The 19,761-nt window shown below is 41.4% G+C and overlaps 1 protein-coding gene across 1 annotated transcript; it reads left to right on the top strand.

Moving 5' to 3' along the window:
- The first annotated feature begins 272 nt into the window (after positions 1-272).
- LOC309538200 (cytochrome P450 2C19-like) lies at positions 273-19,290 on the top strand. Its single transcript, XM_082233536.1, has 9 exons — positions 273-477; positions 2,028-2,190; positions 3,280-3,429; positions 4,077-4,237; positions 5,323-5,499; positions 5,858-5,999; positions 17,758-17,945; positions 18,405-18,546; positions 18,814-19,290. The coding sequence occupies exons 1-9, from the start codon at positions 295-297 to the stop codon at positions 18,993-18,995; spliced, it is 1,488 nt and encodes a 495-aa protein (XP_082089662.1). The 5' UTR covers positions 273-294; the 3' UTR covers positions 18,996-19,290.
- Positions 19,291-19,761: the final 471 nt, after the last annotated feature.

Here is a 19,761-nt window from a genome sequence, read left to right as displayed (position 1 = left end):
CACATTACAATGTTTGGCAGAAAAAAACTGAACCCCTGGTTGTCTTACATCACAGACCTTGTGTACACTAATGCCGTTATCATTGCCTTAAAAATCAATGAAGAAAAAGAAGTTCAGAGAAGTTCATTTCTTCATTATACAACCTGATCTACTTAATGGCTAATCTCATTTACTCAGAGAAACCTAGAATTCCTATTGGTGAAAATTCATGTATATGTGACCTCCTCAGAGTATATAAAATTGGAAAGCAAATTAATTCGTCTAGAGTCATTTCAGTCACTGTTAGCTGGTGCCATGGAGCCTCTAGGGACAGTGACCATTTTGACGATCATATGTATCTCTTGCCTTGTTTTCCTTGCAGTCAGGAGCAGGACGCCAGAGAATGCAAAGCAGCTGCCACCTGGCCCACCTCCACTGCCCATCGTAGGGAACGCATTGCAGCTGAAGACCAACAACCTGCCCCAGGTTCTCCAGGAGGTAAGCCAAAGATGAGCACCTTCCTCAACAGCTGTCTGTTGATGACCGTTACCTGTTTGCAAGCCTCGTTCCATCTGACTCTTTTGGAAGGGGACAATCCATTGTCAGTTTGTTTATTTATATATGGTACCATCTGTGTGCAGGGCACATTTGCAGAGTATAAGGCAACAGACTCTGCACTTTGACAGAGGAGAGGCAAGGGAGGGAGGGGAGGCACCCAGACCATAAGAAAAGAATAGCAGAATCGCTGTGATGTCAGTGGCATGGACTTGTGCTTGGCTACATCGGCAGGGATGGGGAGCAGGGACTTGTCCCAAAGGCTCCACAGAAAAGAGGTGGACTTTGAGCAGGTCCCACAACTCCACAAAGGGGGTGATTTTATTGTCATTTTATTGTTTTATCCTTAAAATAAAAGCCATAAAGCCCCTTTCTGAGTAAAGAATGTTAAAAAGAAATAGTGCAGTTTGCATACTATATTAGGGACAGGGGGCGGGGGCGGGGGCGGGTCCAATTCTCCCTCCACACATGGATGGTTTGGGCATTTTTGCCCTCTGAACATTTTAAGCTTCTGCTGGACAGTGGGGAGTTCATAGTCTTCTTGTATTTTGAAAAGCTGCTCCTTTATTTTCCCCAGAATGTGCTTGGTTGGAAGGTACTTTAAGAATTCCCTTAGAAAAATGAGTGTGAGGGGGACATAACAGAGCAGTATAATCATATTCATGGTATAGAGAAAGTGGGCGGGAAAACACTTTTACCCCCCTCTCATAATGCCATACCCTCCAACATTTCTCCAATGAAAATAGGGACATCCCATTCCATAAAGATAATTTTACTATAGCCCACAAAGCTTACTGGGTTGCCCCAGCAACTCCGGACAGCTTCTAACATATATAAAAACATAATGAAAACATTAGAAATTAAACAGAAAAACACTTCCCTATTCAGGATTGCCTTCAGAGGGGGTCGGATAACTCTATACCCTCCAACATTTCTCCAATGAAAATAGGGACAGCCTAAGGACATTCTGTGATCAAACTGGGATGGCTTCTCTAAATCAGGGATGTCCCTGGAAAATAGGGACACATGAAGGGTCTGTAATGCTAAAACATGGAGCCTTCAGTTAAAGCTGAGTGTTAGAAGATTTACAACACACACAAGATAGTAGTTCTTTATACAGTGCATATTGAAACTGTGGAATTCACTGTGGAATTTTGTTAAGACGACGTTCATTGAAGATAAAGCTACCCATAGCTGCTAGCAATGATGCTGAACCTCCACCAGTTCCAGGGACCTGCAGGAGGGGAGCGTGCTATTGCACTCAGGTCTTGTTTTTGAGCTTCCCAGAAGAACTGTGTTGGCCACTGTGATAACAGTCATGGACTAGTTGGCCTTTGGTCTGATCTAGCTGCAGAACTCTTCTGTATGTTATTAAGAGTCATGTGGTTCAGATGCCCATAGTGAGTCTGGGGGCAGCGGGGCTCTCCATCAGCTATATGACTCTCTCCTAATCCGTAAACCCACCTAGATGTCCTTCTCTATCTTTTTTCCAGTTTGGTGAGAAGTATGGCTCTGTGTTCACAATGTATTTTGGAACAGAACGGGTTGTGGTGCTGCATGGCTATGATGCAGTGAAAGAAGCGCTGATCGACCGTGGAGATGAATTTGCTGCCAGGGGACGCCTGCCATTAGCTGATGATGTCAACAAGGGATTAGGTATTTTATGCTGGTTGACCAGTGGAGGGGAGGGGACGCAGGAAAATCCCTCTATTCATGAAAATAAAGCAAAAAAGGTTGCAAAGACAAGTCATTGCATTTTGAGACAAACTTTCCTAATTAATGTTCCCACTGGACAGTAGAAATAGATAATTATCAGCCTTTTAATGGCATAGCTATATATTGGCCATTGCCATTTAAGAGAGAAATGAGCCATCTCATAAAAGTACTTAAGCAATATCTAGGGCAGTAGCGGAGAAAGGTGGGTGTGGTGGGTGCTGGCCGCCCTGGGTGCAATCCCTGAGGGGAGTGATATTGCCACAGGTGGCGCCCCCCCTGGGATGTGCGTTGCTGCTGGCACCCGCCGGAAGGTCCCCGCCGCCGCGCGACACCTTACACCCAAGGTTGCTTACCCCTGCCCACGCAGGCCACTCCAGATGCCGGAGCAGCTAGCTCCGCCTCTGGTTTAGAGCAAGCACCAAAAATTAAAGCAGGATTGAATGAGTCTCTAGCCTTTAAAAATAATGGTTTGGGGTAATTCTGGTGTGGGCAGTAAGTGCTTCAAAGTTACTGCAAACTATCTATAAATTTGTTACCAAGAAAATAAATAAATACAAATCAACACATTGCACTTATACAACTAGCAATGTAGTCCAGTTTTCTTTAAGTTCTTTCTGGTTAATATAGTCCAAGAACTATTGCTTCTTCATTATACTGGCAGCTTCAGAGAGAGACCCAGGCTCCAAGAGATGAATTACCAGTTAACATAAATATCGAAACATTGAAACCTCTTTTTATGTTTTAGCTGCAAAAATGGACATTCTGCAAATGCAAACCTCCACTATGTTTTATACACAACACACACAAACATAGCATTTTATGCACATTAAACACATATATTTTACGGTAAGGGCATGTATCAGAAGAATGGCCAGCTACTGATTATGAACTAAGGAGGCACCAAAGTACCAAGTCTCCAGGTGGTCTGGAGCCAAGAATAAGAGCCTCCTGCTCTTCCAACCTGCTTCTTCTGCTCTCTCTTTCAGTCCATCCATCTCCTTTATGCCCATTTCCTCTTCTGCTTTCCAGGAATTATATTCAGCAATGGGGAGGCGTGGAAGCAGCTCCGACATTTTGCCCTTACCACCCTGCGCAACTTTGGCATGGGAAAGAAAAGTATTGAGGAGAGGATCCAGGAGGAAGCACAGTTCCTGCTAGAAAAGTTCCGGGACACACAGGGTGGGTAGCCACTGCCCTTCATCGACATAGGCTTATCAAGCAGACCCCCTTAAACATCACAACAGATTCTGGGGTACATTACAACAGATTATTAACCACCACCTGGTCCTAGGTCACTGAAGGCTTCATACACACCAGTAATGAACTGAACTTACCTTGTCAATGTACTGGCAAACAATGCATAGCTTTCAGCAGGGGTGTAATATGCTGACACAGACCAGTTCCATCTAAAGCCCGGCTGCTGCTTCTCTATCAACTGCAAGAGTGCTCCGCAGATATTGTTGAATTCCAGCTGCTTTCAGCCCCAACAGTCAACAGTAGTCCAGAAGTTAGAGTCTAGCAGCATCTGAAGTGCTTTAGATTCCCTAGTTTTAGTCTAGACTTCACCAAGGCCTGCACCACTGTGGTCACTCTTTCCTATCTAAGGATATATTGGCTGAAGCTGGAAGAAAGCACCTTGGAAAGTCCTTGGAAGAAACCACTCATAGCCACTGAAGATGCCCATGCCTCCAGAATTGTTGTGAGAAAGGCAGCTCCCTGTCTGACCACTGAGGCCAGGAGCCAGGAAATGGCAGCTCAGAAATTCCAGATTAGATTATTGCCTAAAACCTGTAATGGGTTTAATTATTTTTTTCTTGTTCTTCCAGAGAAGCCCTTGGATCCAACCTTATCACTCAGTTGTGCCATCTCCAATGTCATTTGTGCAATTATCTTTGGGAAACGATACGGTTATAATGACAAGAAGTTGCTATCCATGCTAACCTTAATAAGTGAACTCTTTCAGGTTTTTAGCTCTCCTTGGGGACAGGTAGGTGCCATCTGGTTAAATGCATTCTTTTCCACAAAGCCTAAGTTTTCTTGCATGTGGAGTATTTATTTTATGTAGATACTGCCTCTGGCTGTAGCCATTTTCCTGCTGTTTAAATGTCTTTCTTCCAGGCTTCTCATAGCCCATACTGCCTCTGCCTCTTAATATTTCTGTTAATGTCCTAGTTGCAGGTTTGCCATGAGTAACTGGTTAGCCACTGTGACAGCACGATGGGCCACTGGCCTGATTCAGTAGGCTCTTCTTATGTTTTTAATTTGGAGAGCTAATACGAATACCTGGGCCTAGTAACCAAGGTTTGACTTAACTCAACAGCAGCCCAGTGGAATACGAAGTAAACTTAACGAATAAAACCCACAGGCTCAATACTGTAACTGGAACTAATCACTTGGGATGTATGCACACTGCCATTGCCACTGCATCCAGTGTGCTTCCACTAATGGTTTGAGAAGGTGTGAATACATGATGTTAGTCACAATCCATATCTAACCTGCCATTTCTTATGAAATGTTGCGCCTTGCTGATTTTTAAGCCAGGGATGTGTACACGGACTGGTTTCAGTAGGAGAAAAAGATGGGACTAGATTTAGAGATATATACGTAATCCCATAGCTCCGTTTTAGAGCATTTGGCTTGTTTATATAGGGTCCCAGAGTCAATCCCTAGTAGCATCCCTGGTTAGGGATGGGACTTCTGAATGAAACCCAGCAGAGCTGCTGCATAGGCAGTACTGACCTTGGGAGAACAATGGTTTCATTCAGTACATACCTTTTAGCATGTGGAGTTTGGCGGGGTATCTGGGTTGTTGTTTTTATTTTGATTATGAATTTTCTGGTTTTATATTTTGATTTTACTCTACAAACCGCAGATATAAAATAATAATATAAGACAGCTGATGGGGAACATCTATATAGATTTGGGAGGCATTGGTAGTGAAAATGCTGGTGTGTGGACCACAGAGTTGAAATGCACACAAGGCAACAGTGGCCAACATTATACTGAAGCCCGAGTGTGGACAAACCCTGACTGAGGTTGGTGCCAATGGGTCTCTTGTGGTGTTTCTTCTAGCTCTACAACATCTTTCCTTCTTTGATGAAATGTATCCCTGGGCCCCACCGCAAAGTGCTGAAAAACAACTTGGCACTCAGAGAGTTTGTTTTGGAGGAAGTTGAAGAGCACAGGCCCACTCTGGACCCCAGCTCACCTCGGGATTTTATCGACTGCTTCCTTATGAAAATGGATCAGGTAATCATGAAAACTCACAGAACTCTCCACGTGGGTTCTCCTGCCACTCCTGAAGCTTCCCAACCAGCAGACATCCATCCAGCTTCTTGTGGGGAATGCCAAGGAAAGAGATTCCTGCTCACACCCCATTGGAGTAGATTCATTTCCCATTGCTGACTTGTTCCTACAGTAAGTGGGAAGTTCTTTCTAATGATTAGCCCTCTGGGCAAGGAATGTCCAGAGGAACGAGCTATAAAAAGACTTGAGATAAGATGTGTCTTGGGAAGAGAGCTGGTCCCAGTGGCGCAATTAAATTCTTGTTATGTTGTACTCAGAACAATTGAGTTGACTCCACTGACTGTGTTGTGTGTTTCTGCAGGAAAAAGGTAATAGTGCATCCCATTTCACCATTGAAAACCTGGCCATAAGCACTGTTGACTTGTTTGGGGCTGGAACAGAGAACACCAGCATCACACTGCGATACGGGTTCATGATCCTCCTCAAATACCCAGAGATACAAGGTAAAACAGATGCGTTATTAGTACTTATTCTAGTTCTCTCCTAGATTTATGTGGCACAGGTCCAAGAGGTTGTTGTTCTGCCACTTTCGCCAGGAAAACCCACTGTTCATCGCTGAATGTTAATCATCGCTGACTGAAATCAGCAGTAGACAGAAGGCTTTCCTGGAGACAACAGTGGTGGGGGGGGGGTGGACAAAATGCTCAGTTCCATGCCTAGTAACCACAGACCCGTGCCTAGAAATCCCAGCAAAAACAGACGTGTGGATGAGCTCTTATAGCTGACCATATTGCAAACCCCAGGATTTTATATGCAAACAGTAACAACTTGAATTTGACTCCGTAGTGTTCTGGCAGCCAGTGAAGATCCTTTAGATCAAGCATGTCCAAAGTCCATTTTGGGGACCTAATTGGGCCTGCTGGTCGGTTTAATCCGGCCCCAGCAGCAGGTTATTTCCTGGGGGTAAAATACTAAAAAAAAGGTCACCAACTTTGGTTTACTTCATCCTTTCTGGCCCTCTTTGAAAAAAGTTTGGACACCACTGCTTTAGACAAAGGCACAACCACAAGGGCCAGGGGCCAAAGGGCCCTCGGGTAGTATCAGAATCACTGCTGGACAGTGCCTCCAATAGGAATCTCTCTAAACTAGACCATCACTTGCTCCTATAACATCCCTAAAGCTTTTGTCCCGCTGGGCTCCTTTGGGATAGAAATTAAATTAATATATAAATAATTGCAGTTATGCTATGTTTCTCTGATTATAGATGGATTGCTGAAGGTAAGCTACAATAAATTGCCTGTGGTGACGAGTTAGTAGAAAGTTGGCATCAGAAAACAATTGAAAGCTCCAAAATGTGCAGGGGCTGGCAGGCACTCCCACTGAGTTTCCGTTTCTTCTGAGTTATTGGCCGATCATGAAGTCCTTGCATGGCAGATCGTGGGGCAATGCCTTATAGAAATTGGTATAGAAATTGTTAAAAAAGTTGTCGTTGGAAGATCCCCAAAAAAAGTGTCAGTAAAGTGATAGATCTGTTAGAAGAATTTCGAAAGCTATCCGGCTTCAACAACAGGCATATAAAAGTTATGACACTGGAAGATGAGCCCCTCAGGTCGGAAGGTGTCCAACATGCTACTGGGGAAGAGCGGAGGACAAGTACAAGTAGATCCAGAGCTGATGAAGCGGCTGGGCCAAAGCCGAAAGGACGCTCAGTTGTGGATATGCATGGAAGCGAAAGGAAAGTCCAATGCTGTAAAGAAAAATATTGCATAGGAACCTGGAATGTAAGAACCATGAACCTGGGTAAGTTGGATGTGGTCAAAAATGAGATGGCAAGAATAAATATTGACATCCTGGGCATCAGTGAGCTAAAATGGACGGGAATGGGCGAATTCAGTTCGGATGACTACCATATCTACTACTGTGGGCAAGAAACCCGTAAGAGAAATGGAGTGGCCCTCATAGTCAACAAAAGAGTGGCGAAAGCTGTACTGGGATGCAGCCTCAAAAATGATAGAATGATCTCGATACGAATCCAAGGCAGACCTTTTAACATCACAGTAATCCAAGTTTATGCACCAACTACTGGTGCTGAAGAAACTGAAATTGACCAGTTCTATGAAGACTTACAAAACCTTATCGAAGTGACACCAAAGAAGGATGTTCTGCTCATTATAGGGGATTGGAATGCTAAAGTAGGGAATCAAGAGATAAAAGGAACAACTGGCAAGTTTGGCCTTGGAGATCAAAACGAAGCAGGGCAAAGGCTAATAGAGTTCTGTCAAGAGAACAAGCTGGTCATCACAAACACGCTTTTCCAACAACACAAGAGACGACTCTACACATGGACATCCCCAGATGGGCAACATCGAAATCAGATTGATTATATTCTCTGCAGCCAAAGATGGAGAAGCTCTATACAGTCAGCAAAAACAAGACCTGGAGCTGACTGTGGCTCAGATCATCAGCTCCTTATAGCAAAATTCAAGCTTAAACTGAAGAAAGTAGGAAAAACCACTGGACAGGTAAGATACAATCTAAACCAAATCCCTTATGAATACACAGTGGAAGTGAGGAACAGGTTTAAGGATTTAGATTTGCTGGACAGAGTGCCTGAAGAACTATGGATGGAGGCTCGCAACATTATACAGGAGGCAGCAACTAAAACCATCCCAATGAAAAAGAAATGCAAGAAAGCAAAGTGGCTGTCCAACGAGGCCTTACAAATAGCGGAGGAGAGAAGGCAAGCAAAATGCGAGGGAGATAGTGAAAGATACAGGAAATTGAATGCAGATTTCCAAAGAACAGCAAGGAGAGACAAGAAGGCCTTCTTAAACGAGCAATGCAAAGAAATAGAGGAAAGCAACAGAATGGGAAGAACCAGAGATCTGTTCAAGAAAATTGGAAATATGAAAGGAACATATCGTACAAAGATTACCATAATAAAGGACAAAAGTGGTAAAGATCTAACTGAAGCAGAAGACATCAAGAAGAGGTGGCAAGAATACACAGAGGAATTATACCAGAAAGATATGGATGTCTCATACACCCCAGGTAGTGTGGTTGCTGACCTTGAGCCAGACATCCTGGAGAGTGAAGTCAAATGGGCCTTAGAAAGCACTGCAAATAACAAGGCCAGTGGAAGTGATGGTATTCCAGCTGAACTGTTTAAAATTTTAAAAGATGATGCTGTTAAGGTGCTACACTCAATATGCCAGCAAGTTTGGAAAACTCAGCAGTGGCCAGAGGATTGGAGAAGATCAGTCTACATTCCAATCCCAAAGAAAGGCAGTGCCAAAGAATGCTCCAACTACCGCACAATTTCACTCATTTCACATGCTAGCAAGGTTATGCTTAAAATTCTACAAGGAAGGCTCAAGCAGTATGTGGACCGAGAACTCCCAGAAGTGCAAGCTGGATTTAGAAGAGGCAGAGGAACCAGAGACCAAATTGCAAACATGCGCTGGATTATGGAGAAAGCCAGAGAGTTCCAGAAAGACATCTACTTCTGCTTCATTGACTATGCAAAAGCCTTTGACTGTGTTGACCACAGCAAACTATGGCAAGTTCTTAAAGAAATGGGAGTGCCTGATCACCTCATCTGTCTCCTGCGAAATCTCTATGTGGGACAAGAAGCTACAGTTAGAACTGGATATGGAACAACTGATTGGTTCCAAATTGGGAAAGGAGTACGGCAAGGCTGTATATTGTCTCCCTGCTTATTTAACTTATATGCAGAATTCATCATGCGAAAGGCTGGGCTGGATGAATCCCAAGCCGGAATTAAGATTGCCGGAAGAAATATCAACAACCTCAGATATGCAGATGACACAACCTTGATGGCAGAAAGTGAAGAGGAATTAAAGAACCTTTTAATGAGGGTGAAAGAGGAGAGCGCAAAATATGGTCTGAAGCTCAACATCAAAAAAACGAAGATCATGGCCACTGGGCCCATCACCTCCTGGCAAATAGATGGGGAAGAAATGGAGGCAGTGAGAGATTTTACTTTCTTGGGCTCCATGATCAGTGCAGATGGTGACAGCAGTCACGAAATTAAAAGACGCCTGCTCCTTGGGAGAAAGGCGATGGCAAACCTAGACAACATCTTAAAAAGCAGAGACATCACCTTGCCAACAAAGGTCCGTATAGTAAAAGCCATGGTTTTCCCAGTAGTGATGTATGGAAGTGAGAGCTGGACCATAAAGAAGGCTGATCGCCGAAGAATTGATGCTTTTGAATTATGGTGCTGGAGGAGACTCTTGAGAGTCCCATGGACTGCAAGAAGATCAAACCTCTCCATTCTGAAGGAAATCAGCCCTGAGTGCTCACTGGAAGGACAGATCGTGAAGCTGAGGCTCCAATACTTTGGCCACCTCATGAGAAGAGAGGACTCCCTGGAAAAGACCCTGATGTTGGGAAAGATGGAGGGCACAAGGAGAAGGGGACGACAGAGAATGAGATGGTTGGATGGTGTTCTTGAAGCTACTAGCATGAGTTTGATCAAACTGCGGGAGGCAGTGGAGGACAGAAGTGCCTGGCGTGCTCTGGTCCATGGGGTCACGAAGAGTCGGACACGACTAAACGACTAAACAAACAATCCGGCTTCAAATTAAATAGAACAAAAACTAAAATGATGACTAAAAATATGAAAGAAGAGCTAAAAAACCATCTTGAATCTTTTCTGTACCTTACTTGGGGACTTTCTCCTCTGCTAGACCTTTAAAAACTTTAAAGACTTTAAAACCCCCAGTCTCCGGACTTGCAGCGGGACAAAAGGCTACTTTGCGGATACATTTACAACCTGAAATGGATATTTAGAGGCATTACTGTTGGATACAATTAAACAACTGTACCTTGCACCTTTTAAGAAACTTGTGGCAACATTGTGAGAGCTCTGCCAGAGGGAAAAGGTCTTTTCCAAGGATTATTGTTAATTTACTTAACTGAAGGAACTTTAATGGCGACTGAAACTTTGTTTCTTCTTTCCTGAACTGTAACATCACTCCCTCTAGTGGAGTTTGGGATTTACAACTTTCTGGGAACCAACTTTGCTTTGTCTCTCTGTGGTTTGGTTGTTTACTCCAAGGCCTGTCTTTCTCATGAAACTTTTGACAGTTTGACCTTGAATCCTAAGACAGGTGTGGAATGAGTGACAGAGTGAAAACAAGAGCTGCGTCGAAGGCAGGGAAAGGCAAACTGACACAAACAACCCTGTTTTCTCAGGGACGTAGATCTTCGGTCCCTGCTGTTTTACAGACTGCACCCTCGCCAACAACTCCAGCTGAAGAAGCTGAACAATTAACAGGCGAGGATATGGCATCTGGAGGATCTAACACTTTGCTAGAGGAAATGCTACAACAATTCGCAATTTTGAATAAAAAAGTGGATGATCAAACTGCAAAAATTGACTTAGCCACATCCTCAATTACCAAACTTTCAGAACAGGTGGCTAAACACTCACAAGATATTGGTAATCTAAACGACGTAACATCTGAAAATCGAAAATTGGCGGAGGCTGCGATTGGGAAAGCAGAGGCTGCAGCCAAAGGAGTGGAGGAACTGAAAGGAGAGGTAAGGCCGCTCCACAAACATATTACGGACCAGCAGGCCTACCTGTCTTTGGTGGAATTGCGAAACAGGGAAAATAATTTGAGATTACGCTCTATCCCAGAGATTGAGAAAGAGGATTTGACCGGTTTCTTAACGGCAGAATTTTCCAAATTCTGGGGTATAAATCAAGATACAGACTTCAAAATAACGACTGCATTTAGATTGGGAAGAGTTGCCGGGAAGGACAGGCCTAGAGACTGTTTGATTATTTTAAGGACTAAACAGGAGAGAGACAAGCTACTTGATTTACATTTCAACAAAGCACTTGTGATCCAGGACAGAAGAGCACAAATTTACAAGGATATTCCTAAACAATTACTGGATCTAAGAGCTAACTATACGGACCTAGCTGGACTTTTGAGAGGTAACGGAATACCTTACAGGTGGGAGTTTCCACAAGGTCTTTCGTTTAAATACAAAGGAAAGAAGATAAAAATCAAAACGAAAGAGGACAGCCAGAAGTTTCTACACGATCACGGAGAAGACTTACAGAAAGGAGCGGCAGCTATTTGGCCACCACCAGAGTTAGGAAAAGAGTTACCACCTTCGGATTCGGACAAAAAAGAAGATACCCAACAAGAGTAACAACAGATTGACACAAGATGTCTTTGCAGCTGTATAGTTGGAACATTAATGGCGCGAATTCCCCTGAAAAACGCAAAAGGATCTTCCATATTTTAAAGAAAGAGAATTTGGATATAATTTGTTTGCAAGAAACACATGTGACCAGGCTACACAGGAAGGTGTTAACAAATAAAAGATTAGGCCAAGAATTTATCTCATCAGACAGAGTAAAGAAGAGAGGCGTGGTGATTTACGCCAAAGAGAATCTTTCACCAAAATTTCTGTTTAAAGATGAACAAGGAAGAATCCTGGCTATTGAAATTTCGACCCAAGGAGAAAAAGTTTTGATATTGGGAATTTATGCACCAAATGAGGGGAAATCAGAATTTTATAAGAAGCTGCATGAGACATTATTGGACTATCTGGACTATTCCAACATCATTATGATGGGAGATATGAATGGGGTTGTCTCTACTTTGATGGATAAGTCACAGAATCAGAACTTGACTAAAGATGGAAGACTACCAAAAACTTTCTTTGAACTAACTGACAATATGGATTTAATCGATCTATGGAGGACGAGAAACCCCCTAGGTAAAGAAGGAACTTTCTTTTCTGAAGCCCACCTGTCATGGACAAGAATCGACCAAATTTGGACAACTAGAGGGCTGGCACCTAAGACTACAAAAATAGAAATCTGCCCAAAGACTTGCTCCGACCATAACGCTTTGAAAATGGAAATGAGATTTACTACTGCCGATTCCTTCAGATGGAAAATGAATGACAACCTGCTAAGAGATCAAGAGATTGTAAAGAAGGCCCAAAAAGCTTTAAAGGACTATTTTGAAATCAACTTAAATACCTCGGTGGAAAAAAGAACAATCTGGGACGCGAGTAAAGCTGTTATGAGAGGGTTTCTGATACAACAGAATACGATTAAGAAAAAACTCTGGAATGGTAAAAAAGACAAGATATTGGAGAAGATAAGAGACGGTGAGAAAAAATTAAGATTGAATCCAAAATCAAAAGAGACTCTAAGAGAAATTAAATTCCACCAGTCACAATATGCGCAACTGATCAACCAAGAAGTGGAATGGAGAATTAAACAAATGAAACAAAGATCATTTGAGTCGGCAAATAAATGTGGGAAACTGCTAGCTTGGCAGTTGAAAAAGAGACAAAAATTAAATTATGTTACCAATCTAGAAGTTGAAGGAAAGAACATCCAGAAACCCGGAGAAATTAGAAAGTGCTTCCAGAAATATTTTAAAAAACTATACACACAAGGATCCGAGGATGTAGCCGAGATAGAACAATTTTTGAAAGAAAATGGCCTTCCAGAACTATCTCAAGAGAAGAGATCAATCTTGAATTGCAAAATAACACAACAGGAAATTGAGGATGCCATTCAGAATATGCAGTTGGGCAAATCTCCAGGACCGGATGGACTCACCTCCAAGTATTATAGGATGTTAAAAGACTATTTGATACAACCACTAGAGGAGGTTTGCAACCAGATTATGGGGGGAGGGAAGGCACCAGATACGTGGAAAGAAGCATTCATCACACTGATACCTAAAGTGGAAACTGAAAAGACTCAACTTAAGAACTACCGCCCTATCTCACTCCTAAACGTGGATTACAAAATATTTGCGGATGTTTTGGCTAACAGATTTAAAAAAGTATTAAATGAAGTAATCCATAAGGACCAAGCAGGCTTTCTCCCAGGTAGACATTTGTTTGACAACACCAGGAATATTATCGATATTCTGGAACTTTTACAAACAAATATTAACACCAAAGCAGTGTTAATTTTTATTGATGCGGAGAAGGCCTTTGACAATATTTCTTGGAAATTTATGAAGAAAAACTTGGAAGGGATGGGAGTGGGAAGGGGGTTTGAGAATGGAATAGAGGCAATCTATTCTGAACAAAAAGCTAAGTTGATAGTGAACAATGTGGTGACAGAAGAACTTCATATTGAAAAAGGAACACGCCAGGGGTGCCCCCTATCCCCTTTATTGTTTATTTCGGTCCTGGAGGTTTTGCTGAACATGATAAGGGAGGATCGGCAGGTACAAGGAATACGGGTCGGAGCGAAACAATATAAACTGAAAGCATTTGCAGATGATCTGGTTTTAACACTACAGGAGCCAGAACCCAGTACAAAAAGAGTTTTGGATCTGATCCAGAAATTTGGTCGGGTGGCGGGTTTTAAGCTGAACAAGCAAAAAACTAAGGTGTTAGGGAAAAATCTGACGGCTATGGAAACAGAAGGGTTTCAGAAAGAGACAGAACTAAACATTGTTAAAAAAGTGAAATACCTGGGGGTGAACTTGTCTTCTAAGAATTTGAATTTATTTAAAGACAATTATGAGAAATGTTGGCTAGAAGTTAAAAAAGATTTAGAAATTTGGTCAAGACTGAAATTATCCTTGTTAGGCCGAATTGCAGCTATAAAGATGAACGTTTTGCCAAAGATGTTGTTTTTGTTTCAGGCCCTGCAGATTGTGGACAGAGTGGAATGTTTTGGAAAGTGGCAGAAGGATATTTCTAGGTTTGTCTGGCAGGGCAAAAAGCCCCGAATAAAGTTCAAAATATTAACTGATGCAAAAGAGAGAGGGGGGTTTGCCCTGCCGGACTTAAGGTTATATTATGAAGCGGCGGCCTTCTGCTGGATGAAAGATTGGATTTTACTAGAAAACACTGATGTCCTAGATCTGGAAGGCTTTAACAATTCGTTAGGTTGGCATGCGTATTTGTGGTATGACAAGGGTAAATCATATGGAATGTTTAAAAACCATATTGTCAGAAAAGCAATATATATGGTCTGGAAAAAATATAAAGACTTATTGGAGAGTAAAACTCCGAGGTGGATTTCACCAATAGAGGCCAAAGCTCGGAAAACAACCAATATGGAGGCATATTGGCCGAAATATTGGGAAATAATAGAAAATATTGGAGGTAATTGGAGACTGCAGAGCTTTGAAAAACTAAAGGATAAGGTGCAAAATTGGCTGCATTATGCCCAAATTAATGAGGTTTTTAAGTTAGACAAAAAAACAGGTTTCCAGGTGGAAAAATCGAAACTTGAGACAGAATTGCTTGAACCAAAGACCAAGTTATTATCGAGAATGTATAACTTGCTGCTTAAATGGAACACTCAGGATGAGACAGTTAAATCAGCAATGATAAAATGGGCCCAGGACATTGGTTATAATATTATGTCTGAAGACTGGGAAAGGTTATGGACCACCGGTATGAAATTTACTGCATGTAATGCTTTGAAAGAAAACATTATGAAGATGGTATACAGGTGGTACATGACCCCGGTTAAGCTAGCTAAGATTTACCATTTGTCTGATAACAAATGTTGGAAATGCAAGGAAGCTGAGGGGACATTCTTTCACCTCTGGTGGACTTGCCCAAGACTGAAGGCCTTCTGGGAAACGATCTACAATGAGTTAAAAAAGGTGTTTAAGTACACCTTTCCCAAGAAACCAGAGGCCTTCCTTCTGGGCATTGTCGGCCAGAAGGTGTTTAAAAAGGATAGAACCTTTTTTATGTACGCTACAACAGCAGCAAGAATTCTTATCGCCAAGCATTGGAAGACCCAAGATTTGCCCACACTGGAGGACTGGCACTCGCAATTGATGAACTACATGGAACTAGCCGAGATGACTGCAAGGATCCGGGACTTGGGAGAAGAAGCAATGGAGGAGGACTGGAAAAAATTTAAAGACTATTTGCAAAAGTATTATAAGTTATATGAAACATAAGATGTCGTATGATTGGGAACTTAGCTCCAGTAATGAAACTTGAATATTTAAGAAATTTGATAAGATTTATGAAAGAACCAAGATTTAAATGGGTAAAAACGATATTATGGTATATTTTTAGAGTATATGGTGACCAAGAGATTTAAATCTAAATTGCAATTGAAAATATAAAGAAATACACGAAATAAGGGTATAATTTGCTGATAAATTTATTGTTAAGAATGCATTGTGCGGGGGACGGGGGAAGTCCAATGGAAATTTGAAATAAGTCATTGAAGTGGTCGTGTTTTTTTTCTTTTTTATTTCCTTTCTTCTTGTCTTTTCTTTTTTTCTTTGATTGTTCTGTTATTTCTGTAAAAAATATAATAAAAATTATTATAAAAAAAAAAAAACCATCTTGAATCACAGACTGGGATTAAAGTAACTAAAAAAGTAAAATACCTGGGAATTTGGCTAACGATGAAGAATATAAATTTAATGGAAGACAATTATACAAACACGTGGAAAGAAATAAAGAAGGAGCTGGATACCTGGAACAGAATAAAACTCTCTTGGTCGGGAAGAATGGCGGCAATTAAGATGAGTCTATTACCGAAATTGCTGTTTTTATTTCAAAATATACCGATAATCAGGGGAACTTCAGTATTTAAAGATTGGCAGAAAGTACTCTCTAAATTTATTTGGCAAGGAAAAAGGCCAAGAATTAGATTCAAATTACTTACGGATCAAAGAGACAGGGAAGGATTTGCGGTCCCAAATTTGAAGTTGTATTATGAAGCCTCGTGCCTTTGCTGGGTTAAAGATTGGATTACCATTAAAAACACAGACTTGTTAGATTTAGAAGGCTTCAATATAAGATTTGGCTGGCACGCTTACCTGTGGCGTAATAAAGAAAAGGTCCACAAAGGATTTTCTAATCATATTATTAGAGGGCCACTGCTGGAAGTATGGGAGAGAAACAAAAACTATTGGAAAGAAACACCCCCTGGTAGTTATCACCAATCGACATCCTAACAATAAAAAAATAAACATTGAAGGAAAAAGATGGACTTATGAAGATTTGCTTGTAAAAACAGAAAATGGATGGAAGATTAGGCCATATGAAGAGATAAAGAATAAACTGACAGGCTGGATCCAATTTCATCAAATCAATGCTTTATGGACTGAGGATAAAAAGATTGGGATGAACGGGAAAAAATCCAGATTCCAGGTAGAAATATTAGAAAATAAATCAAAACTCCTATCAAAAATGTACAGCCAGCCAGCTGCTTGAATGGGACACCAAAGATGAAGAAATAAAAGAAGTAATGGTGAAATGGGCGATAGACTTTGGATACAACATAGAGTTTGATAAGTGGAAGAAACTCTGGAATGAAGGTATGAGGTTCTCGGCATGTACAACACTTAGAGAGAACATGGGAAAAAAGATGTACAGGTAGTACATCACGCCTGTAAAATTAGAAAAAAATGTACAAAACCGGAGACAAATTATGCTGGAAATGTAGGATCAAGGAGGGCAATTTCTACCACATGTGGTGGTCTTGTGAAGTAATTAGAAAGTTTTGGGAACTAATCTACAATGAATTAAAAAAAATATTTAAATATACCTTCACAAAAAAACCCGAGGCCTTCCTTTTAGGGATAATTGGAGAAGAAATTAAAAAGAAAGATCAAACACTTTTCCAATATGCAACAGTGGCTGCTAGAATACTAATTGCACAAAAGTGGAAGACATCAAAAATCCCAACTATAAATGAGTGGCAATCTAAATTATTTGATTATATAGAATTGGCAAAAATGACACAGAAAATAAGAAACCAAAAAGGTACAAAGTTTAATAATGAGTGGAATAAATTTATGACATATATTGAAACAGATGTAAAAAATATAAAAAATCACAGTAGGCTTGACGTAACGCAAGCAATGTAAAGAGTTTTAAGAAAACGAAACTGCAGATAGAAAACCCTTTGTAACATATGCCGAAACCGAGTTGAGGGGAAGTCAATTATTGTTGTGTTATTTAGTTATTGTAAGTTTAATTTGTTGGTGTTTTATGTTATGCAATGTTTCTTTTTTCTTTGTTGTTTTTCCCCCTCATTTTTTGTTCTGTCTTTTCTGTTGTCTTAATGTTTGGTTTTGTATAATGAATTAAAACTAATAATATATATATATATATATATGTAGAAAGTTGGCATCAGAAAACAATTGAAAGCTCCAAAATGTGCAGAGCCTTGCAACAATTCCCACTGAGTTTCAGTTTCTTCTGTAATGTTTCCTGCACTGGCGTTAAACCTCATTCTTCCCATTGCAGAGAAAGTGCATGAAGAAATTGACCGAGTTATTGGCCGATCACGAAGTCCTTGCATAGCAGATCGTGGGGAAATGCCTTACACAGATGCTGTCATCCATGAGATCCAGAGGTTCATCTCCATTGCCCCACTGAGCGGCCCTCATGCAGTACTCAAAGATACACTGTTCAGACAATATGTCATTCCAAAGGTCAGCTCTTTTCAAGGCTCTAAGTAGTAATAGTAGGCTGCTAGCCATGATGGCTATATTCTACCTCCATAGTGAGAGGCAGCATGCTTCTGAATACCAGTGAGTGGAAACCACAGGAATTGAGAGTGCTGTCTTGTTTAGATTATGTTGATGGGCTTCCCATGGGCATTTGGTTGGACACCATGAAAACAGGATGCTGGACCAGATGGGGCCACTGGACTGATCCAGCAGAGCTTTTCTTCTCTTCTTATGTACAAGCAAGGGAAGTAGTTTAGGCCAAGTCCTAAAGCGTAGCTGGGCATCTTGAAGCCTGGACTTCATTTGAAACACCCTATTGCCTTCTGAAGCTGCTCCATTATTCTTCTGTATCAACAAAATGCCTTCCTTCTTGTTAGTGTCTTCCCACACCATTAGTTGCGTGTCATGGCCATTCAGCCCATTTCTTTGCACTCTCTGCAGGGCACTACCATATATCCAAGTCTGATATCTGTGCTACATGACAGCAAAGAATTTCCAAACCCCAAAGAATTTGACCCAGGACATTTCTTGCACAAAGATGGCACCTTCAGGAACAGCGACTATTTCATGCCTTTCTCAGCAGGTAAGATCTCTGCTTCCTCAGTTGGCTGCAGTCTTGGCCAGCTCAGGTCTTTCCCGTCTCCCTAATCGGCTGGTGTCAGGGCAATGAGGGTGAACCTTCTTCCTCCTGCTGCCTAAACTGGAAGGGCTCCCAGTTTGTGAGAGAGGGGCAGAGGCTTCTGGGTCCATCAGAACTCCTTGTACCTTTCCTGTGGCCAGCTGAAACAAAAGAAATGGTGGAAAGAGTGACTTTCCCAGGAGCATCTTACACTTTGGGTTTCCTTTGCAGGGAAGCGGATATGTGTGGGGGAAGGTCTGGCCCGTATGGAGATCTTCTTGTTCTTGACCACCATATTACAGAACTTCACTCTGAAGTCCATCATTGACCCCAAAGACATCGATCTCACACCGGTGTTGAGCGGCGTAACCAACTGCCCTCGGCCCTATCAGCTCTGCATTGTCCCTCGATGAAAAGCCTGCCTCAGGAGGGCTGCACATGTGGAAAAGTTGCAGCCTGGCAAATCTTTGTTCAAAAAATCCGTAACACAATATCTCCTCATGTGTGGAGTCTTATCTTTTTACCTGACTAGTTGTGGTACTCTTACTTTGGGGATCTTGCTAGAGACTATTGCACATTGAAGACATTTTGTAAAAAAAAATCATCTCTTTATTGATTAAAAAAATTGCATGTCTATACAGACATTATGTACTATCTCTTAACAGGTAAAAAAGAGAAAATTATATAAAATTTATAAAAATTTATAAAGAAATAAAAAATAAAGAAGTAACAAAGATAAGAAATAAAGAAATCAAAAATAGAAGAAGACAAAGTTATTTGCATAGTAAAAGTACTCATCGGCACGATCCTTCCCATCCTTCTCATTATACTGTTTGGTATAACATTCTTTCTTACACAGGTTTACATTATATAATATCATTTCTTTCTGTTTTGTATACATTCCTTTGATTTTTTTTCTTTACAAATATCACTCAATTTCTGCTAATATGGAATTAAAAAAGGTAAAGGTACCCCTGCCCGAACGGGCCAGTCTTGCCAGACTCTGGGGTTTGTGCGCCCATCTCACATCTATTGGCCGGGGGCCAGCGCTGTCCGGAGACACTTCCGGGTCACGTGGCCAGCGTGACAACGCTGCTCATTTGTACAATAAAGTTTTACATAATTCTTAAATATTATCCGTTCTCTAGTTGTTTTTTGTTTCGATATTCCTCTAACTGA

This window comes from Podarcis vaucheri, assembly GCF_965113315.1.
Source record: "Podarcis vaucheri genome assembly, chromosome: 1".
NCBI lineage: Eukaryota > Metazoa > Chordata > Lepidosauria > Squamata > Lacertidae > Podarcis > Podarcis vaucheri.
The sequence above is the reverse complement of the archived record's forward strand: the minus strand, read 5'-3'. Positions and strand labels throughout refer to the sequence as shown.